Raw genomic sequence first — 23,930 nt, 5'->3', positions numbered from 1 at the left:
CCAGCCACGCCTGCCCTCCCCCTGCGGCAGCCGCCTGGATCCCGGGCAGCGCAGCTTCGGGGCCTTTCCTGGCGGCGGCGGCGGCGACATGGGCTGGAGGCGGGCAGCTCGCTAGGAGAGGAGCCGGCGCGGTCGGGGCGCCTCAGGTGAGCGCTGCGGGGCTGGGCTGGGCTGCGGCCAGCGAGGGCCGGGCTGGGGGGCAGGAGAAACGGGCCTCCCCCTCTGCCCCGCCTTCCCCGCAGAGGGGAGCCTTCCGCTGGACAGCTCCCTCTCCTCTCCCCGGCCGCTGCCTGGAAAGCCCCTGCCTGCGGGGAGAGTCCAACGGCCGCCCCCACCGGCGCACCCCAGAAATGATCAAGCCGAGCCCCCCCCCCCCCCCGCACGGGCCTCCTGGACGGCGGTGGCCCCTGGAAGCGTCGCGGGCGACCCGGGAGATTCTGCCCGGAGCGGGAAAGGCTGGCGCGTCGCTTCTCCCGGCTCCAGGGCAGCTCCGCATCCCGCAAGCCCAGAAAGGCTCTCGATGGGGTGGGGTGTTGTACCTGCGGGCGGGCGGAGCAGGCGACGCGGGGTCCAGCCGTGCGGGGCAAGAGAGGAAGGTGCCTCCCTCCCCCCCGCCTGGATTCCTGGGGGGGAGCTGAGCAGACGGTGTTCAGGAGCAAATGGGGGGAGGGGGCGGCAGGGCCAATTCCAGACTCTCTTTCAAAGTGGCCGGGGCTGCCGGGGGTGGGGGAGGGGCGAGGCACAAGCCAAGATGGGTGTGGGGGGGATTCAGCAGCCGCCTATTCGATGCAAAAACCCGGAGCAGGAGCTGTGGGTTCAAAGGCCCGGCCCATTCCGGGTTGTATCTACCCAACTGGATGCCTCCAAAGCAGGGGAAGGAATTTTTCTCCGCCGGGCACCAGAAGAATTCCTTGGAAAATGGCGCACGGGCTCCCTGCCAGGGAAGAGCCCGCCCCTGACTGGCAAAAGGTGTTCTTAGGCCACCGAGGGACTCACCTGCGCTGAGATTCATCCTCCGGGTGGGAAAGGCTGGGGCAGCCCCAGAGGAAGACCAGAGAAGCCCCTTGGGACATGTGCAAAAAGAAGCTTTGCTCCCCCTCCCAGGACTTGGGGGTGGGGGGGAGCAAAATGGTCACTAAAATGTGCCATTTGCGTTTACCGCCCTCCCAAAGTGTTAGAAATCGTTGGTGGCCAGAGCCTTTTTCTTCAGATATCAGGTCCCCAAATGGAGGCGGTGGAGGGGGGGGCAGAGAGGGGAGGAATGGGCTCCAATGTTGTGAGTCACTGTGGGTCTGGGCCTCTGTTCCCAACACCTTTGGAAAATGCTTTGTGGAGAACCGTTTGTGTGATAAGAACGCATCTGGCATCTTTGGGGAGGGGGAGGGTATCGTGGCAGACGAGGCCTGCAACGGTTGGCATTCCTGTGATTTTACTGATTTATTTGCCAGGCCACTCTGGGCAGCTAAAATGGGCTAAAACCATCCAGACGTTGCATGCAAACCAGCACCGACAGACAATAACTCCCATCGCCTGGCCCCTCCCCATACTGGTGGCTCAGACAATGTGCTGGGGAGATGCCCGAGGGCAGCTTTGCTGAGCCAGGAGGCAAGTAGGGAAGCTGCCACACCCACCCAGGCCAGCTACATCTCTGCCCTTTGGCTGATCTCAGATACTTTGGCACCTCTTCTGCCCTCAGCTGGCGCTCAGAGGAACCAGAATCTCTCCGTCCGTGTAGGAGAATCGGGAGGGGGCACGGGAACATCTGCAGAGCCCTTTCGGTACTTTTTAAGGTTCCCCCTAACGTTTTTAGGCCAGTGCAACAATTTATTTGTTTGTTTTATTGAATTTTTTTAGGCTGCCCATCTCAGCAATATGGTGACTCTGGGTGGCTTACAATATAATTAAAAGTTTAAAAAGGTAATGCAATCAATTAAAATTAGGAGAGCTAAATAGAAAACCTACAAACCAAGATGACGGGTGGCCTGGGGGTGGGGGGTGGGAGTCTTCTCTACTGGATCGGCCACCCCCAACATAGTGGGTCCCTGAAGGAGCCCCAGACCAAACGGCAGAGCCAAGTTTTCAGACTCTTCCGGAAGGTCAGGAGGTCCGGGTCAGATCTCACCTCCAGCAGGAAAATATCTCCGAGGGTGGGGTGGGCCCCCGGCAAGGAAGGCTCTTCTTCTGGACCCCGTTAGCCAAAATCCTTTAGCAGTTGGGATCTGCTCCACCCATTGGAACAAGTGGGGCAGGTCGGTCCCATTGGGGTAAGTCAGCTCCTCTGAAACCCTCGACCCACATCATGAAGGGCTTTGAAAGTAAAGACAGACACACCTTAAATTGGAGCTGGAAGAAATCCCTTCTCTCCATTAAGATACACATAGTTCTAGGACTCTCTCTCTCCCTTTCTCTCTCTCTTTCTCACTCTCTCTCTCCTTCCATTTGTGGGCCACCTCCCCTCTCTTCGGAGCCCCCTCCTCTCCGCTTCCTTCACCACCGATCACCATCCAGGTGATCCAGGAGATCATAAGTGAGTGGAAAATATAACAGGCACACTTGCCTCTTTCGCTCCCCCTTTGAATGTGGGGCTAATGGCTGTCTAATGGGGAGGAAGGAGGCGTGGCCACACCACTGCTGGGAGTTTGGGGCATGGATGTTGCTGCTGCTGTGGGCACCTGCTGGCACAAGCCTTGGGGATTTGCCTTGCCTGACCCCCTTTTTGCCCGTCGCTGCTTTTTGTGAATGGAGTGCAGGGCACCCCTACAACGCGATGCCCAACTGGCAGCCTTCCAGCACAGCTTTGGCTTAATCTGATCAGGAGGGTCGTCTCGCTGTTGTCGAAACAATACTACCAGGCAGATCTCTTGGGAGGCTGGTGTAGCAATGGCAACCCAGCACTCAAGCCCTCTTTTAACCAGAGATGCCAGGAGCAGCACCCGGTCTGGGCAGACCTCACTCTAGATGGAGGGCCCAGCCCAGGGTGGGCAGGAAGAGGCGGGAGAAGAGGCTCCCTTGGCAGACTCAGAGCCTGGCAGCAGGATCAGCTCCAGAGACTTATTTCTGCCCTGTCATGTCTAGGGACCAGGATGGTCTCTAATGAAGGGAAATGTCTGCAGCTCAGGGGAGAAATGAGGGGCCCTTGGTGCTCTCTGGACTTGGTGGTTTTCTTGCAGATGTTTCATCACCCAGCTAGGGAACATCATCATCACTGGTGATGCTGCCTAGTTTGGGTCATGAAACATCTGCAAGAAAACAATCCAGCTCAGATCACTAAGGACCCCACAGTCCTTCTCCTCACAACTCCTTTCTGGCACTGATGATATTACCTAGCTGGGTCATGAAACATCTGCAAAAAAAAAACAACCAAGCTCAGAGAGCCCTAAGGGCCCCTCAAGAAGGTCTCTGGACTGAGCTTGGAGCTGGAGGGGCCTCTGAAGGAGGGGGGAGGATCTCTCTGCCTAGAGCACCTCCTGGAGGAAGAGCCGGTTCCTTGCAGGGGAGGCCACACCTTCAGACAACACCTGCTGGAACTCGGGTCTTCCTGCTTCGTGCACCTTTCTGTCCCACCAAAAGACTCCCAGTTGTGGCTGTGGCTTCTGGGCAGTGGCATCTCCTCAGAGTCCCTCAAGCATCTGACTGAGGGAAGGGAGGCAGCTGGGGCTCTGCCCCCCCCCCCCTTAGGGCTCTGATTTCCAGAACGACAACATTGGGACTCATTAATTCAGCTTTTGGGGGATTGGTACTCAAAGGCAGGCCCGGGTGCCCATTTCACACTCTCCAGCTTCCACATCTTGGCATGTTTAGCACCCTGCATGACATCTGCAAGCCTGGTTTGATTCTTGTTCACCGAATGAGTCACCTATAGTTGCTCCTCAGGGATTGCAGCCATCAAAGAAAACCCCACTGAACATCACAGCACCAGCTTTGGGCTCCACGCACATAACTGCTCTCTCAGCAGGTGGGGGGAGGCCAACTCACTCCTTCCTCTGTGAGTCTGGTTCTCGTGGCAGCCCTGGCATCCAATGGGTGCCCCAGACGAGGGCCCACGTGGCTTGCAATGAGAGATTTCTGGATTCTGAACCTTTCAAATGGGTTTAAAAAGGGAGAACTGCATTCATTTCATTTGAACCCCATTCTCAGTTGCCAGAATATTGTGCCATAAGAGACTGGCCCTTATGGGCAAAGAGAAGGGGCCCCTTGGCCGATGGCACAGCAGTGACACTGGGCAGGACAGCCTCCATGGCTCAGCTGGTGATTTTAAGTCCAGGAAGGTCCATTGTCAACCAGCAAGAGAAGGGATGTTTTTAGCAGATATAAGTGTTTCATGGAGCTCACCTGCCAAATTGTAGAGGTGGGATTCTGGGTTTCCCTGGCAACCAAAGAGAGAGCCAATTGCACCCAAATGCCGTGCAGTTAGCAAAGCAGGAGGGGTGCAGAGAATGCCAAATGAGGGAGGGGTCTGAAGGAGCAGCTTGTGCAAGTTCTTGGTGTGACTGCAAATGAGCTGAGCCTCCCCAGATTAAATTGCTCGTGGGATGGGCGGGGGAAGCAGCATGGTGGGTGTGGGGGAATTGGGTAAAGGCCCGAGTGCATGAAGAAAAAAGTTAGCATGGATTGGATCAAAAGTGTAGGGGTGAGATCAAACAGGATTGTGACCAGTGTGCACTCATCTGCAAAAGCAGGTGTGGTAAATGTTTGCCTAGTAAAAATACCAACAATTAACCATCAGAACGGCTTCCCTCCAGAAGTTGTGGGGGCTTCATCACCGGAGGTTTTTAAGAAGAAACTGGACAGCCATTTGTCTGGAATGGTAGAGGGTCTCCTGCTTGAGCAGGGGGTTGGACTGGAAGACCTCCAGGGTCCCTTCCAGCTCTGTGGTTCTGTTATCTCCTCCTCACCGGGAGAAGAGAAAAATCAGAGAACCGGGATCAGCGTCCAGACAGACTATCCCTGGCCTGCATCCTTCAGTTCTGCCCTGTCTGGAATTTGATCCTGGTCAGTTATTCCCATGAATCTTGAAAATGCCATGTCTTTTATGACTTCATTTTGGGCATCCTGGCTGCGGTCATGGGACTTGTAATCCAGAGATGCCAGGCTGGAGAAAGCTGCCATAGGATAAATCCTTGACACTCTCTCCTGGTTCACCACCATCTTCAGTTTAGGTGGGGAAAACCTCTGGACCTTAAATCTTCACATTCTTGTCAATGTCTTTCCATGGAGATTCTCACAGGACTGGCTGTTTCACACCCTTGAGGGGGGGGGATATCTGGAACAATTGGCACCATTGCAAAAGACATTTCAGGTTGATTGGGCGGGGGGGAGGGGGGAGGCACAGACTGAGTCTAACAAATTATATTAAAGTGCATAATCTTTTGTGAGCTGCTGCTGACATAAGCTTATGCTATTTAATATAATTTGCTCCTTGGAAAAGATTAAAAGATTTTTGGTTACTATCAAAGGGGTGTCAAATTCAAGGCCTGCGGGCCAGATCCGGCCCCGTGGGGTGCTTAGATCAGGCGCTCGGGACCACCCTGGAAACAGCAAAGGACCGGCCCACAGTGCCTCTGCCAGCAAAAACAGAGCTCCGGAGAGCCACGTGTGACACACACATATCCCAAGCTCCATTTTCACTGGCAGAGGGCTAGCAAAACAAACTAAAAACAAAACAAAAGTAGAAATGTTTCCCCTTTTGCATTTGAGCATACAAGGAGAGACAGGAAAGGAGAAAGGGAAAGAGGAGAGGAAAAAATAAAGAAGGGAAGATGGGAAGAGAGCAAGGAAGGCAAAATAAGGAAAGTGTCAGGTTCCATAAAGACTGGAAAAATAAACCTCAGCTGGGCTGACAGAAAGGGGAAGGAAGAAGAAAGGAGAATGAAGACAGAAGGAAAAAGAAGAAAAGGAAGGAAGGAAGGAAGGAAGGAAAGGAAGGAAGGAAGGAAGGAAGGAAGGAAGGAAGGAAGGAAGGAAGGAAGGAAGGAAGGAAGGAAGGAGATTATTATAATGAGAGGGAGGGAGGGTCTGAGGATGTCCTGCCTTAGCACTTGGCCACCGCAGGTGGTCCTGACACGAATGACAAAAAGCTGGCCATGCCCCCCCTGGCCACGCCCCCCCCAGTTAAACAAAACCTTGATGCAGCCCTCAATGAAATCAAGTTTGACACCCCTGCTATAGACTAACACCGCTCTTCTCCTAGATCTCCTACATATGTCCAATGTTGATGATTTTAAGTCTTGTGGACTTCAACTCCCAGAATTCCCCAGCCAGCCAGGGGTCTTAAAGTCACCATGGTTGGAGACCCCTATCCTAGAGTGGCTTCAGGTTGCTGACTCTCTGAGCAGCCCTATAAATTCCCTCATGACTCTCAAGACCGAAGCTGAGCATATAAAATGAATGAATGTGACAGATGGCAGGAGGGAAACCATCTATTTGCTATCAGCTATGAAATACTGTGGGACATTGTCTTGGCTAAAGGCTCACTCATTGTGCTGAAGAATACACAAAGCAGGGATCCGGCCAATTTCTCCGTAAACTATGCAACTGGGTCACATTGATATGCTTTGGTTCGCATAAAATTGCCTCCACTTCTATTTTTGCCAACTAAGGCAACCTCAGACTACGGATGGGGAAGGAGATGATCTTGATTTTACACTTTCTAGTCACGGAAACCAAGTATGGTTTATTTTTTTTATTTTTTTTGAACTCACCAAGCTTCAGGGTAACATCAGAATACAGAATAATAGAGTTGGAAGAGACATTGGAGGTCTTCTCGCCCAACCCTCTGCTCAAGCAGGAGACCCTATACAATTTCAGACAAATGGTTGTCCAGACTCTTCTTAAAAGCTTCCAGTGATGGAGCACCCACAACTTCTGGTGGCAAGCTGTTCCACTGGTTAATTGTCTTCATTGTTAAGAAGCTTCTCCTTAATTCCAGGTTGCTTCTCTACTTGATTAGTTTCCATCCATTGCTTCTGGTCCTGCCTTCTGGTGCTCTGGAAAATAGGTGGACCCCCCTCTTCTCTGTAGAAGCCCCTCAAATACTGGAATGCTGCTATCAGGTCACCCCAGTCCTTCTTTTCACTAGACTGGCCATACTCAATTCCTGCAACCCTTCTTCATATGTTTTAGCCTCCAGGGGCCCCTCATCATCTTGTTGCTCTTCTCTGCACTCTTTCCAAAGTCTCCACATCTTTTTTATAAAGTAGTGACCAAAACTGGAAAGCAGTATTCCAGATGTCATCTGGAGGGCCACACCTGCTGAAACCAAATCTGATTATTTATTTATTTTTAGCTTTCTCCAGTTTTTCAGCATGAGACTTCAGCCAAATGCAATCCCTGCGGTTTGAATTATATGCATGCTTATTTCCTTCTTTCTTGGTCTTCCCAGAATGTTCTCTGTTAGTGGAGTTTCTTGTTACAGAGCAGGGATTGATGGATGGAAGAGGATTATGGACTTTATTATGTTGGGCCATAATGGCAGCCTGATGACCAGATTCAGGAGATGAACAACATCAAGAGCAGCTGCTCAGTGAAGATGCTGAAAAGAGAGACGGCATTATATCTACTTAGGCTTCATCTCTTCCTCAGCTGGAATATCTGCCTTCAATCCAAGTTCCTCACTCTCACTTCGGTTCCCTGAAATGATGGCATTTTTGAATGCCATCATTTGAGTGTTTCTTGATCTTCTCTTTTCTAGACGAAGCGTTATCCATTTCTTTCTCTCGCTGCCTTCATAAGACGTAGTTTCTAGCAAGCCCCTTGATCATCCTTCATGCTCTTCTCTGAACCCACCTTCATTTCTCTGGATCCATCTCCAGCCACGGTGTCTGGTCTGACCAAAGCAGAAGAGAAAAGCACAGAGGCTTCCCGAGATTTAGAGGCTGTCCTTCCCATGGGGCAACCTGGGTTTGAGTCTGCCTTTTTTGCCATTCTTGGCAGTTGGCCTATATGAAGCTTACGTTGAGTTACAATTCCAAGTCACTTTTTCAAGGATTCCTCATCCTGGACCTCTGCACTTGTTCCTTTGCTGCTGTTCCATTTCATTTGCTTATTTTCAGCTCTTTTCTGTCCCCCGTCAAGATCTTCCTGAATTTTATTCCTGCCACCCAGTCTTCTGTCACTTGCATGCAGGGAACATCCTTCCAAGTTATGACAGTGAAGAGTGGAAGACCTGGCTTGGTCCTCAGGCCAGCCTCTTGATAAGGTCTAGGTAGGACAACTCGCCCCAGCCAAGTCACCATGAGGACAACTCATCACGCAGCAATTCAACAGGGAGCAGATAACTCCAAAAAGGGACAAGTGGATTGCAGTGGGTCTTGTCTTGCTTTAGGTTTGAACCTTCTCCAGGTAGACGTTCTTGGCTCTGAGGTGAGCTGCAATTCACTTGTCCCTCTTTTGAGTCATCCCATGTCATATTGTCCTGCAATGAGTTGTCCTCGTAGCGATTGGCTTCAGGAAGTTGGCCAGGGCGAGTTCTCCCATTCTGCTTGACATGGCTCTCCAATTTAAGGATTAGCTATTAATAAGTACTCTTGGAGTTTGATTTTTAAAACCAGCTATGTATCTACTTAATGTCATAGCATCCACCTACATTTAAGTGCTCTTAATCAGGAGCACTAATTATGAGGTAGGGTTTTTGGTTGGTTCAAAGTATTTGGATGGTGTTCCCTAGGACTCCAATTTACAGCGTTGTATTAAGGAATCTCCTAATTTTAAAAAATGAGATAAGGGCTATTTATTTAATTGATTGATTGATTGATTGATTGATTGATTGATTGATTTAAAAGATCTGTCTGGCCATCCATCTTAAGTTATTCTGAGTCGCTCACAATAATGAAAAAAACAATAAATAAAGCAGTAAAAACAGAGAAACAATAAAAGGTTGAGTGAATAAGACTTGTTCCTGACGAATCCATGCCAATTTTTAGTAATCACTCTATCATTTTAAAGGTACTTTGGAATAACCATTTCATGATCTGTTCATTAGACTTTAACTTCAGACTGACTGGTCTGCAGAGCCTCCTTTTGAAGATAAAGTGACAGTTGCTTTTTTTGAATCATCTGGCATTTCTCCGTTTGCCCAGGACTTCTCAAAGATAATAGATAAAGGCTTGTCCAGGAGATCAGCTGGTTCCTTCAGCAGGCAGCGGTTCTTCTGGTTGTGAAGCTCTAAACTGAGTAAAAATAAAGAAATGTCCTTGACTGTGTTTCTGTCAAGCTTCAGTCCTGCACTTGGGCTTCCTTGCTGGGGAAGAGTGAGCCTTCTCCTGCCTCTTCTCATACTCTGCCTTCCCTGAACAGCAGCAAAGATTTGGATGCAATTCTTTCCTCACTCAAACTTTCTGAGATCTTCTTAGCCTTCCTCTCGAACCTCCGTCGCCCTGAACCAGGCCTGGCTCCTCTGCCCTCTTTCTCCCTCTGCAAGTGACCCTCTTTTTATTTCAAGGAGGTGAACCTTTTTTGTTCGGAATTTTTATTAGGCCTTTTATATATCCACGTGTGCATCTTCCAAACAGCCTTCAGAAGTTGTGGGTGCTCCATCACTGGAGCTTTTCAAAAATAGACTGGACAGCCACCTGTCTGAAATAGCCTAGAGTTAGACTAGAAGACCTCCAAGGTCCCTTCCAACTCCGGTCTTCTGAATTGTAATGTGTCCCCTTTTGATGGTTATTGTCTTGTAAACGGGTTTTTTATCCTCCCAAGAAAAAAGCGAACGTGATTGAGGATGGCAAACGGTTGGCTTGCTGGGGAGGAAGTGTCCGGTAAGGGGAAGACCAAGAGCTTCTCTGACCCTTCCTGCTGCTCCCCCACTCCCCACCCTCCCCCAGCCTGCCTCTGCACTAAGGTGAGCTGGCCACTGCCTTGAATAGGGGACCTTTGTCGTTCAATGGGAGGAGGAGGAGGAGGAGGCGTCTGCTGGGGGGAGCGACTCCAAGGGAACCAAGAAGCCCAGGAGAGGAGATGGGGTCCTTGACTCCCCAGTTCTTGGAGTTGGGTGTGTGGGTGTGGGTGTAAATAAATAAGGCAACTCCAGGAAGTGGGGAGTGACCTTCCCCCAGGCCTCCTGAAGCAGCTTTTGCAAGGGGAGCCGTCCTGCCAGCTTCCTTCTCTTGGTCTCTGCGTCTCCTCTGCCAGCCAGAGCCCCCCCCCCCAGCTGGAGCGCCCTCAGAGCACTGCAGCCCCTGGTCCTGCACAGCCCCCCCCCCCACAGCCCGTCTTTGGGTGTCCGCCGAAGTTCAGTGTCCAGCGGGGGGGGGGGGGCTGCGGCAGGTGCCCCGCCTCCTCCCCGAAGGACCTGCCAGGCGTTGCTCTCCGGGAGCGAAGGCAGGCGGCTGCCCGGCAAGAGCTCCAAGGGAGCCGGCCGGGCGACGTCTTCCTAGCGGGCTCCTTTGGAGTGGGGGGGGGGGAGCCTGCGGTGGGGCGCTGCGCTTGGAAGCCCGGCCGGCCGGGGAGTCAAGGGCGCTGACGGGCGGCGCTGGCTGTCTCGGCAGGTGCGGGGAGCCATGGGGGTGCTGATGTCCCGGCGGCAGACGGTGGAGCAGGTGCAGAAGGTCAGCCTGGCCGTCTCGGCCTTCAAGGACGGGCTCCGGGAACGGCCCGCCGCCAAGCGCCCGGCCGAGGGGGCTGCCAGCCGCCGCGGGACCCTGGAAGAGCACGCCGTGCAAGAGCTCCGCGACGAGGAGGAGGCGCCGGGGGGAGCCTCCCGGCCGGGGGGCAGCAGGACCCCGAGCGCCGCCTGGGCGAGGCTGCGGGACGGGCGCGGCGTGGAACCCGAAGACCTGGACCGGCCCAGCTGCTTCTCGCCCCCGGCCCTGGTCCGTCCCGTCCGGCCGCCGCGCGAAGAGGAGGAGCGGCTGGAGATCAGCCTGGAGCAGCGCGAGCAGGTGAGCTCCCCACCCGACCTTCCCGAGGGGGGGGGGGGCTGTACCTGAGACCGACCCAAGATCGGAGGAGCGGTAAAATCAAGTGGGCGGGGCGTTCCTGCACCTGCTGGTCTCAGGACCCGCCCCCTCTTGTCCAGGTGTCCTTAGGAAGCCCTTTCCCTCAAGGGAGGGGGGTGTCAGTCGGCAAAGAGAGGCCCCCAAGAGCCCCGGTTGGCCAGAGCCCACCTTCTCTCCTCTCTCTCTCTCTCAACCATCTTGCAAGTGGTGTAGGTAATGGCCTAGGGTCTCCTGCTTGAGCCCCAGGGGGTTGGTCTAGAAGACCTCCAAGGTCCCTTCTAAGCCTGTGACTCTGCTAACTGGGAAGTGTCCCAGTAACTGGACAACCCTGGGAGTTCTCAGGGTCCTTGAGAGCCAGATCCTATGTGACCCACTTGAGACTGGATTTTCACACACACACACACACACACACTTGGCTGCCATCCCTGTAAGGACCAGCATCGATTCCCATAGCTGGACTCTGCCGTGAGCTTGGCATGAATCTTCTTAACATTTTGGGCAGGGGGAGGACCTGGCCTTGCCAACCTTCTTCTCTCCAGATTGTGTAGCTACTCCAAGGGGGGAGGGGGCGATCTGCGCCAGCCTTCCCATTGTTTCCTTTGGGCCCCTTTTAGCCCCTTCCCCAGTTCTGTCATCTCTCCCTTAAGGCGCAGCTCCCAGAACCGAAGAGAGCTGAGCTGTGGCCTTGCCGCTAATTTGCATCTTTCTTTCTCTTTGCGAGGATTCCTCGCTTGGGGATTCCAAGCATGTAATCTCCCATTTTTGTACCCTGGTTGCCTTTTTCATCATTCTGTCCTTCATGACTTCAAAGTCACTTGCCAAACAGTCGTGGCAGGCTCAAATCCCCGTAATGCATAAATTCAGAGATGCCGCCAGTCTGCATCCCTTATACGGGTAGAATTGAATGCAATGCAATAGATGTCATAAGTAATTTTTTTCAGTGCTATTGTATCTTTGAACTGTCACTAAATGAACTGTTGTAAGTCGAAGACGACCTTTAAGTCTTTGCCCTGAACTGCATTTGCCTCAAAGCCCATTCCCCTCTTTTCACCTCCCTTTTGGATTTTACCAGTCTGCATTAAGATCTGCAGAACCTGGGGAGGGTAACAGCCGGATTTCTACCACATTCAACACCAGAAATTACTCATCCCCTCCCCACCCCCCTCTTAGACCAAACTGTTGTGCCAGGCCAAGCGGTGTGTGTGTAAACGCTGAGTGTCGCAGTCCCCAAAGCAAACTTTCTCTCCTCGCCCGTATTTGAGGCCGGGGAGAAGAAGCGGCTCCTCCAGGAGCCTCATAGAAAATTCAGTCACGTCTGGAACAGGTGAAGCTCAGGAGGAAGCAAATAAACAGCCTCCCGAAGGGAAGATGTAAAACAAAGGTCGTTTGCCCCCCCCCCAAGAATCAGCACTCCCCGATGACACAGTCCTGATACGCTGCTTTCAGTGTTCATTGTCAAACACATCTGGAAATGCCAAACTGGACAGGTCTGCCCTAAAGAGACCGAGTTCACAGCTGGGCAGCCTCTTTTATTTATTCCTTCCATTTCTGGAGCTGCCCAAATCAACCAAGTGATTGTGGGTGGCTTAAAATTCTAAAACAATCAAGAATATTACAAGAGTAAAAAAAAAAAAAAAAAAAATTCTTCACTGTCACCATCAGATGCTGAAGGGCTGTTGAGGGTGGGGAGAGGAATAGACGAAGATCTCTCGGGTTCATCTTGGAATGTCAACCTGCTTAAATTAGTCTTTCTGGACCAAACACAAAGCAAAGTGCGTTTTATTAAAAATAAGCAATTTCTCCCATTTTGGTGCAGTTCTTCACCCCAAAGCAGCTGGAGGAAAAGGCACTACTGGGTATTAGTTAACACAGGAGAGAACGGCCTTTGGGGGAGGGGGTTGCAAGGTAGGGGAATATTCTGAAAAGACAAATGAGAAGGGCCTTCTTTGGGGTGATGATGCATGGCAAGAGATGGAATCACGTGCGGTTGGCAGAACAAATAGTGGAACCAACTGGAACTGCTTGGGAGAATCAGAACAACTTCCAACTGCTTCCTTCTCCCCAGGACAGACAGAGCTCACCCTCAGGCCCCAGTTGGCCCCAGTTGAGATCCTGGAGCTGCTGGTCCAGGAAAGCGGCTCCTCTCCAAGAAGAGCCTAGAAACCCCTCTGTTTGGTGCTAATCGTTAATCCCTGTCCTTTTTGGAGCAGATTTAGTGGCCCCTGGTTTGAGCAGTCATGTTCTCCGGGGGCCCTCCACTTCCTGTCCGGGAAGGGATCCTGAGCCCTTCCTACAGTCCTGCTGCCCATCTGCCTGGGCAAGGTCTCCTCCCCTCCTCCTCCTCCTCTTCATCCTTTGAACCTGCTCTGAGAAGGAAGAGTTTTGATGCTAGAAAGTGCAGAGAAGAGCAACAAAGATGATGAGGGGGCTGGAGGCTAAAACATACAAAGAACGGTTGCAGAAATTGGGTATGTCTAGTTTAATGAAAAGAAGGAACTAGGGGTGACATGATAGCAGAGTTCCAATATCTGAGGGGCTGCCACAAAGAAGAGGGGGTCAGTTTATTCTCCAAAGCCCCTGAAGGCAGGACAAGAAGCCATAGGGAGAGATTCAACCTGGAAATGAGGAGAAATTTCCTGACAGAACACTTAACCAGTGGAATGGCTTCTCTCTGGAAGTTGTGAATGCTCTAACACTGGAGGCTTTTAAGAAGAGATTGTCCAGAATTGTAGAGGGCCTCCTGCTTGAACAGGGGGTTGGACTAGAAGACCTCCAGGTTCCCTTCCAACTCCATTGCTCCTCTCCTTGCTCCTTCTTGCGTTGGCTGATCCGAAGTCCAGAGGCTCGGCTGTGCCAGAAGCCCAAGAGGGGCTCTCCCACTGGCATTGGCTGGGGGCTCAGGACCAGAGGGCTCCTCTCGGATCTTTCCCAGCCCTCCCTCCCCCTGCAGGTGACCAACGATGAGATGTGTGAAGTGTGCGAGGTGTGGACGGCAGACAGCCTCCTGCCCTGCCGGGTTTGCACCAAGGTCTACCACGATGGCTGCCTGCAGCGCATGGGCCTGCTCTCCCCGGCCGAGGCCTCCGAGGCCATCGAGGCAGCCCACTCGGCGGTCGGCTGGAGCTGCTACCACTGCGTAAGTCGTGGGGCTGGGAGGGGGCGGAGTGGCCCCAGTGGGCCTGGGCCAGGCTGCTCTCTCAGGGAATCATGGCTGGGCCAGGCCCCTGTGGGGGAGGGGTGCTCAGAAGGGCTTGGGGGATCCCGTAGGGCGGGGGTGGGGAATGGCGGGGAGGAGATGCAGGGGGCCAGGAATATAGGAAGAGGGGACAAGGGACATTTAGCCGGGGAAAGTTGGCAGGGGGAATAGCTGATATAGGTACACAAGGTTTTTTGAAGCGAAGTTATTAAATGAGTTTTGCCCCATTTTACGGCCTGCCTTGTCATGGTTGTTAAGTAAATCACCGCAGTTGTTAAGTTAGCAACACGGTTGTTAAGTGAATCTGGCTTCCCCCCCATGGACTTTGCTTGTCAGAAGGTCGCAAAAGGGGATCGCGTGATCCCAGGATGCCACAAGTGTCATAAATATGAACCCGAATTTGGATCACGTGACCCTGGGGAAGCTGCAATGGTCGTAAGTGTGAAAGACGGTCATAAGTCACTTTCTTCAGTGTCGTCGTAACTTTGAACGGTTGCTAGATGTACTTTGTAAGTTGAGTGGTGGCTGCTCCATCACAGGAGGCTTTCATGAAGAGCCTGGAGAGAAGGGATGGGATCTGGTCTTTATAGATGAATAACCAAGGGAAGAGGCAACCGAGGACTTAAACCCCCACCCTGACTGATCTTGCCTCCAGGAGTTGTGGGGGCTCCATCACTGGAGGCTTTTAAGGACAGCCACCTGTCTGGGGCGGGGGAGGGTCTCCTGCTTGAGAACGGCCTGTGGGCTCCAAAGTCCGAGGCTGGGGGTCCAGCAGCGCCCCTCCCCTTTCTGACTTTGTGAGCTTGCTGGCTGGCTCAGGAATTCTGGGAGTTGAAGTCCGCAGGTCCTAAAGGGGCCATCTATGCCGACCCCTGGTTTGGAGGAGGCCAGGGCAATTTCCAGAGAAAGTGCGGGGGGAGGGGCATGGCTACAAAACAGCATGGGAAATGAGTGGGGCGAGGCAGGCTGTGGAGTGGGGGAGGCTGTTCTGTAACCCATCCAGAAGGTAAGCTGGTTTGCAAAACCGTCCGGGTGCCCAAGGCCCCTTGGCAACAAAGGGGGCTCAGCAGGCACCTGCCTTTCTCACCCACCGTGGGAAAAACAGTCCTAAACGGGACCGGCGATGTTGTAACTCCGGCCATTCCCTTCTTCCGGACAGGATAACCTGAACTCGCTGCTCACTGAAGAGGAGATGGGCTCCCTCTCCGATGCCTTCCAGCAGAGCAACATCGCACCCGGTAAGGCTGCCCCCCCAACTCATTTAGGGCAGAGGTGGAGCACTGGCAGGCAGACGGGCATTGCAGCCCATTGGGGTCTCCTTCCCAGGGCGGAGACCCCTCCCCATCTGCTTTGAGAAGTGTTTGATTCTGGGAGGATTGACCCCCAAACCCCCGTCTCAGCCAAGAGACAAAGGGGGACACATTGGGGGGGAGGGGCTTCCTCTCTCATGGGAGGAGAGGTCACTGGGGGAGGGGGGCTCCTGCCCTGGGGGAGGCCAGGCAGCAAAGTGCCCCCTCTAACTGTGACTTGGGGGGAGGGATCCACAGAGAGCAGCCTGAGCCTGGAGGACTTCTTGAGCTACAAGGGCCTCGGGGGGCAGCCCAGCAGCAAGGAAGAAAAGGAACGGCAGGCCCTGCAGTTTGGGGCCCTGGACCCCAGGCAGAAGGGCCACATCACCTGGACGGACTTCCTCTCCCATGAATCCCTGCTGCTGCTGCAGAGAACGCGCACACAGGTAGGGGGGTCTCTCCCAAAGGGGCTGCAGAGAAAGAAGGAAACCCCCCCCCCCAATGTCAGAGCAGCTCAGCTACCAGGCAGAGAGAAAGAGGCTTGTCCCAATCCTGGGGCTGAGCGGGGGGTGGGGGGAGGCCTTGTGAAGATGCACCCCCCCCCAAAAGAAGCAGGGAGGGGGTCTGGCCCTCTTTCCCCACGCCCTCACCTAGAGAAGTCAGCAAGGCACCACCGTCCCTGCAAAAGCAAGAAGATTGGGGGGGGGGGTTCCTGCACCCTCCATGCGACCTCCTGCTTGGCTTCCCTCCCCAGGAGGGGCTGCTGCACCTGCTGACGGGCAAGGAGAGGGAGCGGGCACGGGAAGCCTTCCTGGCCCTCAACCAGCAGGGGGATGGGCTCATCAGCCAGGATCAGAGCCGGCACTCCCAGCACGCTTGGTTCCGAAAACGGCATCCGGGGGCAGCCTCCTCCAGCGCCAGGTAAGACCTCAGCAGGTGAGGGGTGGGTTACCTGGGCCCCTGTGGCTGGCTGGTCGGCCATCGACAGGGGAAGGAAGCCTCACCTGTGGACATTTTCGACAGCTGGTTTTCTCTCCCCTGGCAAGCTGCCCCACAGCTCTCACCGTACTCGATCCACTTGGCCAAACTTGGCAATTTTAAGACTTAGGGACTTCAACTCCCAGAATCCCTCACTTTTGAGAGTTGAAGTCCACAAGTATTAAAGTCGCCAAGGTTGGAGACCCCCCCTTGACCCCTGAGGGCTGCCAGGGCTGGGAGGGCCATCAAAGCAGGGCGGGAGGCAGCTGGAGACACAGCTGGACCAAGCAATGCAAGGCCACCATAGGCCCAAACCATCGGGACATGTGGGTATCCTTGACTTAACAACCGGTCTCTTAATGACCATTTGAAGTTACTATGGACTCTCCAAAGGTTCTTCAGACCCAATTCTCAAGTTCTGACCGCTGCCCCCCCCATCCCACAGTGGCATGACTGCATTGTGGTTGCTTGGCAACCGGTGCACTTCCAGCTGTTTGCAGCATCCCAGTCACATGACTGCGATCTAAAACGTTTTTGCCAAAAGCCAGCATTTATTCCGATCTCCATTAAAACAGCAATGGGTTCATTTAACGACTGCTGTGTTTGCTTAACGACCACCACAAAAAAAGGTCATAAAATGTAGTCAGTCACCTGATGACCTGCTTTACAACGGTCGTGATTTATGACCATAATTGCCAGGGTCACTTTTGATGGCAGGTCGTGAACTAAGTGGATTCAAGGCAGAAGGGAGGCCTGCTTTCTTTGTGGGGGAGGTCACCCTGATCCATGTGGATGAAGCCTTCATATCCTCTCCCCCCCCCCCGGCCCCAAACGCTGGGATGACTGTAGCCAATTGGCTGATCCGGTCGGCCTCTCTCCGGACTGGCCCCCCACCCCCACCCCTAACCCTGGGCCTGGGTCTGTTTGTGGTTCTCTTTCAGCGCCAGCCAGGTGGAGCCTGTCTCTGAAGGCAACAGCCAAAAGCAGGAGGACAAAAAGCTGCCTGGAGAAGAGGCAGGGGAACCAAGGTAGGCGCTGAGACCCTCCCCAAAAGATGCCCCAGGGCTTCCAGTGAGGGGTCCGGGCAGGGCTGCGTGCCAGGGGGTCATGGCCAAAGAACCTCTGGGTGTCCACACTCTCCCTGGACTGCAACATCTGGAGAAGGGCTTTCTCATGTCCCCTACGGTGAAAGCTTCCCCTGCGTTGTAAGCAAGCCCAAGTTCCTTGTCAATTGGAATAATAAGCCAAAACGGATGGACTCTACCCGGAGAATCCAGAACAGCAACCCAGGTGCTGGTCTAGAGCCCCAGCCAGCCCCATTGGCCGAGTTGCCCCAAGGGAGGAAGGTAGAAATACGGTCTTCTTCTCAGTGGGTTACTTTGCCACCTGACTGTTCTCCTGGTACCACCTGGGGTGCTTTTAGCTCAAGTGCCAAGACGGTGCCCACTTCCACCAGCCCTGTGGAAGGGGGGAACTCTTCCCCAAATCAAGAAATGCAGAATTTAAGCAGCCTTTTGTGTTAAGGATACTAGATAATGTTACAGGTCAGGATGGCTTTAATGAGATATTTCTTCATCAGGCCAATGAAGTCAGATCTTTGCGGATGTATGGATTTTAGCAATATTTCTATCTTGCCCTAACCCTGAAGAACTCCCGGCAGTGAATCATAGAGCTTAGACCGGGGGTCCCTAAACTTTTAAGACTTGTGTAAAGTTTTGACCAGGGTCTCCAGACTTGGTTTAGGCCAGGGCTCTCCAAACCTGGCAAATTTAAGACTTGTGGACTTCAACTCCCAGAATTCCCCAGTGAGCAATGCTGGCTGAGGAATTCTGGGAGTTGAAGTCCACAAGACTTGAAAGTTGCCAAGTTTGGAGAGCCCTGGTTTAGACTCGGTATGGAGGAAACCATGTAGGGAAATCAGGGAAGACCCAGTTACACACACAAACTCCAAATCAAGTTAACAATCTAGCTAACCAAGTTACTTACGTTACCCTGGCTTAGCCACTCCGGCCCTGCATGAATAAGAGACAGAGTTCAGCACAGGGTCGCAGCTCCTGGCCGAGAAAGGAACAGCTGAGAGATGGTCTGAGCCAGTGGTGGGTTGCCCCCGGTTCGCACCGATTCTATAGAGCCGGTAGTAAAACCGTCAGGAGGCTCCGCCCACTGACCCTTACGTCATGAAAATGCTTCTGCGCTTATGCAGAAGAGTGTGCGCAGCCCCATTGCGAACCAGTAGTAAAGATAAGTAGAACCCACCCCTGGTCTGAGCCATCGCTGCTCTTCTTTTCATTCCTTCTTCCGATTTGTGGAACAAGGAGGGTGATTGAAAGACTGACAGTTGCTTTGCCCAGTCGGGTGAAATGATGCCATGGATGTAGCCAGCAAATTCAACATTTATTCTGCAGCCAAATCCACTTTTTCTCTAATGACTTCTGGTGGGCTGAAAAAGAGCCAGCCCTTACAAATGGGCTTCTAGAAGAGGTTTTTAGGGGGGGGGGGGGAAACCTGGATTCCATTTATGGGGGGGGGGTATCTCATCAACTTATGAAGTGCTTTAGGTGGTGCTGTGGTTCCATATTGAATATTAGGTGGTTATCCTAGCACCCCGCCTTCCTGACAGTGAGAACAATAAACCAGCCGAATGGTTTGTCTCCAGGAATTATGGCTGCTCCATCACTGGAGGCTTTCAAGAAGAGACCGGAGAGCCATTTGTGTGGAATGGTATAGGGTCTCCGGCTTGAGCAGGGGGTTGGGCTAGAAGACCTCCGAGGTCCCTTCCAACTCTTGTGATTCTGTTATGCTGAGCCAGGACAGGCTCGTCAGCCAGTCCAGAGGCCAGCATTTCACCAGCAGAATCCCCACAAACCTCCCCCTTCTAGCCTCTCTTCCTGTGGCCGCTTCTACCTTTGGGGTCTGCTGGCGAGAGGATCGGGCGCTGGCAGTCAGCTCAGCCTCGTTAGGAATTGAGATGAGGCACCGGCGTTGCCATGGGAACAGCTGGCAGCAGAGCACGCTGAGAATCTTCAGAGGCGTGGGAGGGATGGCACCTGGCTCAGCCGGGCAGCCGTGGTCAAGAAGGAGGCAGGCAGAGAAAGGGATTCCTGCTGGAGCTGCGAATCTGCGGTCAGGGAGGGGCCCAGAGAAGGCTAGGCTGCCCCGCTGTCCAATTCCTTCTGCCACCACCACCCTGCCATTTGCACTGTGGGCACTTCCCTCCCTGCGTCTGGTGTCCAGCAAAAGTGCCGGATGCATCTTCCTTCGTCTTGGTGGTGATTAATCAATCAAAGTTGCATCGAAGTCTAGGACCGTGATGGCGAACCTGTGGTGGCACGCAGAGCCATATTGGTGGGCACATGAGCCTTGTCCTAGCTCAGCTCCAGCATGCGTGATTTTTGGGCCTTCTGGGCCCAACGGAAGTTGGCAAACAGGCTGTTTCCGGCCTCTGGGGGGGCCTCCGGGGAGGTGGGGAAGGCTGTTTTTGCCCTCCCCAGGCTCCTAGAAAGCCTCTGGAGCCGGGAGAAGCCAAAAAATGGACCTACCAGGCCCAACATGCCATCACATGCCAAAAGCAGGGGGAGCATGGGGGGTTGCGCACACATGCATGGGGGGGCAGGGGGCATAGAATTATGGGTGTGGGCACGCACGCGTGTGATCACCCCTCACTCTCCCAGTTTTTGGCACGCGATGGCAAAAAGGTTAGCCATCACTGGTCTGGGAGGAAGAGCATCTGGCTGGACCACAAACAGAGCAGCAAAGGATCCTTTGATCCTTTGATATAAAAATAAAAATAAATCCTGAAGAGGCTTCTTTTTTAAATGAAGGAGGGGTTTACTTGTTGAGTCTCCATGTTTTACTGGATTAGAAAGGATTTCTAATCAACTGCTTTCTTCTATAGATAGTCCTCGATTTATAACAGTTCATTTAGTGACTGTTTGAAGTTACAACGGCACTGAAAAAATTATGGCACTGAATTATGACCTTTTTCACACTTAACAACCGTTGCAGCGACCTTCTGACAAGCAAAGTCCAGGGGGAAGCCAGATTCACTTAACAACCACGTTACCAACTTAACAATTGTAATGATTCACTTAACAACTGTGGCAAGAAAAGTTGTACTATGGGGCAAAATGTGCTTAACAACTGTCTTGCTTAGCAACAGAGCTTTTGGGCTCAATTGTGGTCATAAGTCGAGGATTTCCTGCAACGAAGGAGGCGGGAGGACACTCCTGTTCTCAACCATTTTTGCTTCACTTGACAATCTCTCCTGATAACAGGCGTATCTCACCCCATATTTTTCTACCAGCACATACCTATTACCTGTTTAATTCATGTTTTATGCAAAGATACACAAATTCATTTTCTTGGTCTGCCTCCCCATCATTTGTGTAAAATTTGTGGTCGATCCCTCCACTTTCACTGTCTAACACAACTACGTTGTCCTTTGGTAAATGACCATCCAGCTACTTACTTACACCTCTTGGCCGGACACAGACCGGACAAAAACGATTTCTGTTGCCAGCCAGCAAAATGGCATCATCTGTGCACCACCACCAATGCGCCTCTGCTCCTTCACTCAGTGGCCCATTGGTAGTTTAAGCAATCAGGTGAACATCCCACACCTTTACCTACCCCAAGGAGACTAGAGACACCTTGCAAATGGAGTTGGCCACATCTGCCAGCCATTTGTGGCAGCAGCCAAAAAGCTAATCCAACCCTTGGTTGCCTAAACAGAGGCATAGAATGAAAACCACCTGAAGGGTTAGTACCGCTTTATAAAGCCTTAATAAGGGCACACCTGGAATATACTGCCTCCAGTTTTGGTCACCACCTTACAAAAAAAATGTTGAAAATTTGGAAGAGCAACTAGGATGATTAAAGGCTGGAGACTAAAATATACAAGGAAGGGTTGCAGGATTTGGGTTTAACTAGTCCAGAGAAAAGAAGCACCAGTGGGTGGCATGATAGCAGCATCCCAGTATCTGAGGGGCTGCCACAAAGAAGAGGGGGGGGGCAACCTCTTCTCCAAACCACCTGAAGGCAGGACAAGACGTTTCAGATGGAAACTAATCAAGGAGAGAAGCAACCTGGAGTTAAGGAGAAACTTCCTAACAGTGAGGACAACTAATCGGTGGAACAGAAGTTGCCTTCGGAAGTTGTGGGTGCTTTTAAAAAGAGACTGGGCAGCCACTTGTCTCAAATTGTACAGAGTCTCCTTCTTAAACGGGTTTGGACTAGAAGACCTCCAAAATCCCTTTCAGCTCTCTTCTGATTGAGGGGCATGTCATCTGCTGACGGAGCTCAGGGTATTGATAGGAGGAGTCTGGTAGCACAATTTCCAACAAAAGAAAACATTTAAAAGGGTTTTTTTTAATTAAAAAAAAAACTACCTCTTAGGGAATGCTCCCGGGGGAGTGTGTGGTGTGTTATTTTCAGTGTTTTCTGGATGCACTATTTGTGAAATGCTTTTCTTAGAGGGAGAGAGGAGGGAGGGGAAGAGAGAGATTGCAAGGGAGAGGGGTTGGCACCAGGCCAGTCGCAGCTCTGGCCCTGCATCCCTCACCTCAAGCAATGGGGCATCACTCAGATTGGGCACTGCCCTCCCCCTGCTTGGCAGAGGGACTGGAGCCAGCCTCCATCTCAATTCTGGTTGTCCCAAAGCTGCTTTTCCAAAAGATCATTTGACTTTCTTGGTTTTTTTCTTTGAAAACATTTCATTTCTCATCCCAGAAACCTCTTCAGTTCTGACTGACTTTATTTCCCCACCAGTCAGTTAGAACTTGAGAAGAGAAATGTTTTCAAACAAAAAAAAATAAAACCCAGTTGTCTTTTGGAAAAGCACTTTTGGGACAACCTTACCTGCATGGTTGAGACTCTCCAGAGACGCTCACCTTGGTTATCTCCTCTTTTGCCCCCAGCAGGACCGTCACCTGGCCGGCCTTTTTGAGAGAAAGCACGGTCTACATCCTTGCTGCCCGGCCCAACAGTGCCGCCATCCATCTCAAGCCATCGATGTGAGGCCCTTTGGCGGAGCCAGGAGAAGGCCAGACGGGCCTCCTTGGATGAGTCAAAGGAAGGAGCTTCTTGCCATCGTGACAGATACTGGACTGGCTGCCCCAGAGTGCCGGAGGCCCCCCGGGAGCTGCACCCCCTGCCAGGACAATCACAGGAGGGCTGATGGAAGCCCCTTTGCCCTCGGGGCTCCCTCTGGATATCCTCCTCAACCCCTTTTCATCAATGACTTCAGCCTCCTCTCTGGGGAGCCCAAATGCCAGAGCTTCCAGCTTTCTTCCGTTTCCCCTTTGGTTTTGCAGTTTGTTCTGATCAGCTGGAGGGACTCTGAATCCGGATATTCCGACAGCATCCCGGCCTCTGGAAATGAAACTGGAGCATCCGTCACGGCATCTGTCCGTTCCCCTCTTCACGGCAAGGCCAAGCCAAGTGTTTTCTGACTGGCCAAGATGGATGGAGCTCAGCAGCTCAGAGAGAGAGAGAGAGGGGGAAACCGAGGCCGGCATCACTGCAGACTCTGGTTTCTGGCTGGCCAAGGAAACCTGGCCACCGCATGCTGGATTGTTTTGGCACTCCAGTGCACCAAGCGCATTCACCCTGGAGCTTCTGGGGGGCTGACTGGGAACCAGCTTCACCCATTGCAGCCCCCTCCCTTCATCGTTCCTTTGCCATTCGGTCTTCCTACGGAAAGTGGGGCCGGAGCAGTTCCAGGTTTTGAGAGCTGTGTGCTGGCCCAATCTTGCTCCCAAAGAGAAACTGCCTTTGCCACCTTGGAGGATGCCAGGTCTACCCCGGCACAGTCTGCCAGGAGCACATTCAGCGGCTGCATTCCCCCCCCCCTCCTTCCCTCACCAGCCCAGGAGGAGCTGATCCCACCCAGAGGAGCTGGGGTGTTTTCATGTCTCAGCAAGAACGGCTTTTCCTCCGGAGAGCCCCTGCCCTGGAGCTCAGCCCCAAACCTCCCATCCTGCTGGCAGAGAAAATGTCTCCTGCCAGGGCAGCAGCGTTGCCAGCCAGTGAAGGCCCCCCCCCCCTTGGCTTGTCTGCACCCGTGAATCAAAGGGCCCCCCAACATGATTTATCCCTGCGTTTCCTGCCCTTCCTCCAGCCTCGGGGGGTTTGAAGAGTTCTGGAAATCATTGACTGTATTTGGGGGAGGGGAGGGACTTAGAAACCTTCACCATCTGCATGCAAATGGGGGGGGGCAGATTGGATTCCCAAGTTCCTCAGACGCCCCGAGCCAAGGGGCAGGGCAGGCCCTGTGGTCAGGTTCCCTCTGTATTGCTCCATTTGAACATAGAACATAGAAGAACCGAGTTGGAAGAGACCTCGGAGGCTCAAGCAGGAGATCTTACATCATCCCGGACAAAATGTTCTGGAGCCCCCAGGACTTCCGAAGGGAAGCTTGTTTGGCTTTGGCAGCTAGTTCTGCAGGTCCTGCCTGAACATTAACACCCAGAGGTGGACACCTGGTGAATCCCCACCTGAGGTCCTGGCTGACCCGGTGGGCTTAATCCCCTCTGC

General features: G+C 52.9%; 1 protein-coding gene across 1 annotated transcript; it reads left to right on the top strand.

Annotated features, from left to right (window-relative positions):
- PHF24 (PHD finger protein 24) lies at window positions 1–22,562 on the top strand. The gene is made up of 8 exons (XM_034441932.3): window positions 1–146; window positions 10,485–10,877; window positions 13,885–14,070; window positions 15,290–15,368; window positions 15,678–15,865; window positions 16,174–16,340; window positions 17,339–17,425; window positions 22,313–22,562. The coding sequence occupies exons 2-8, from the start codon at window positions 10,497–10,499 to the stop codon at window positions 22,410–22,412; spliced, it is 1,188 nt and encodes a 395-aa protein (XP_034297823.2). The 5' UTR covers window positions 1–146; window positions 10,485–10,496; the 3' UTR covers window positions 22,413–22,562.
- Window positions 22,563–23,930: the final 1,368 nt, after the last annotated feature.

The sequence above is a fragment of the Pantherophis guttatus genome, chromosome 2 (assembly GCF_059756535.1).
Source record: "Pantherophis guttatus breed Tessera chromosome 2, ASM5975653v1, whole genome shotgun sequence".
NCBI lineage: Eukaryota > Metazoa > Chordata > Lepidosauria > Squamata > Colubridae > Pantherophis > Pantherophis guttatus.
This window is presented reverse-complemented; position numbering and strand designations above follow the sequence as displayed.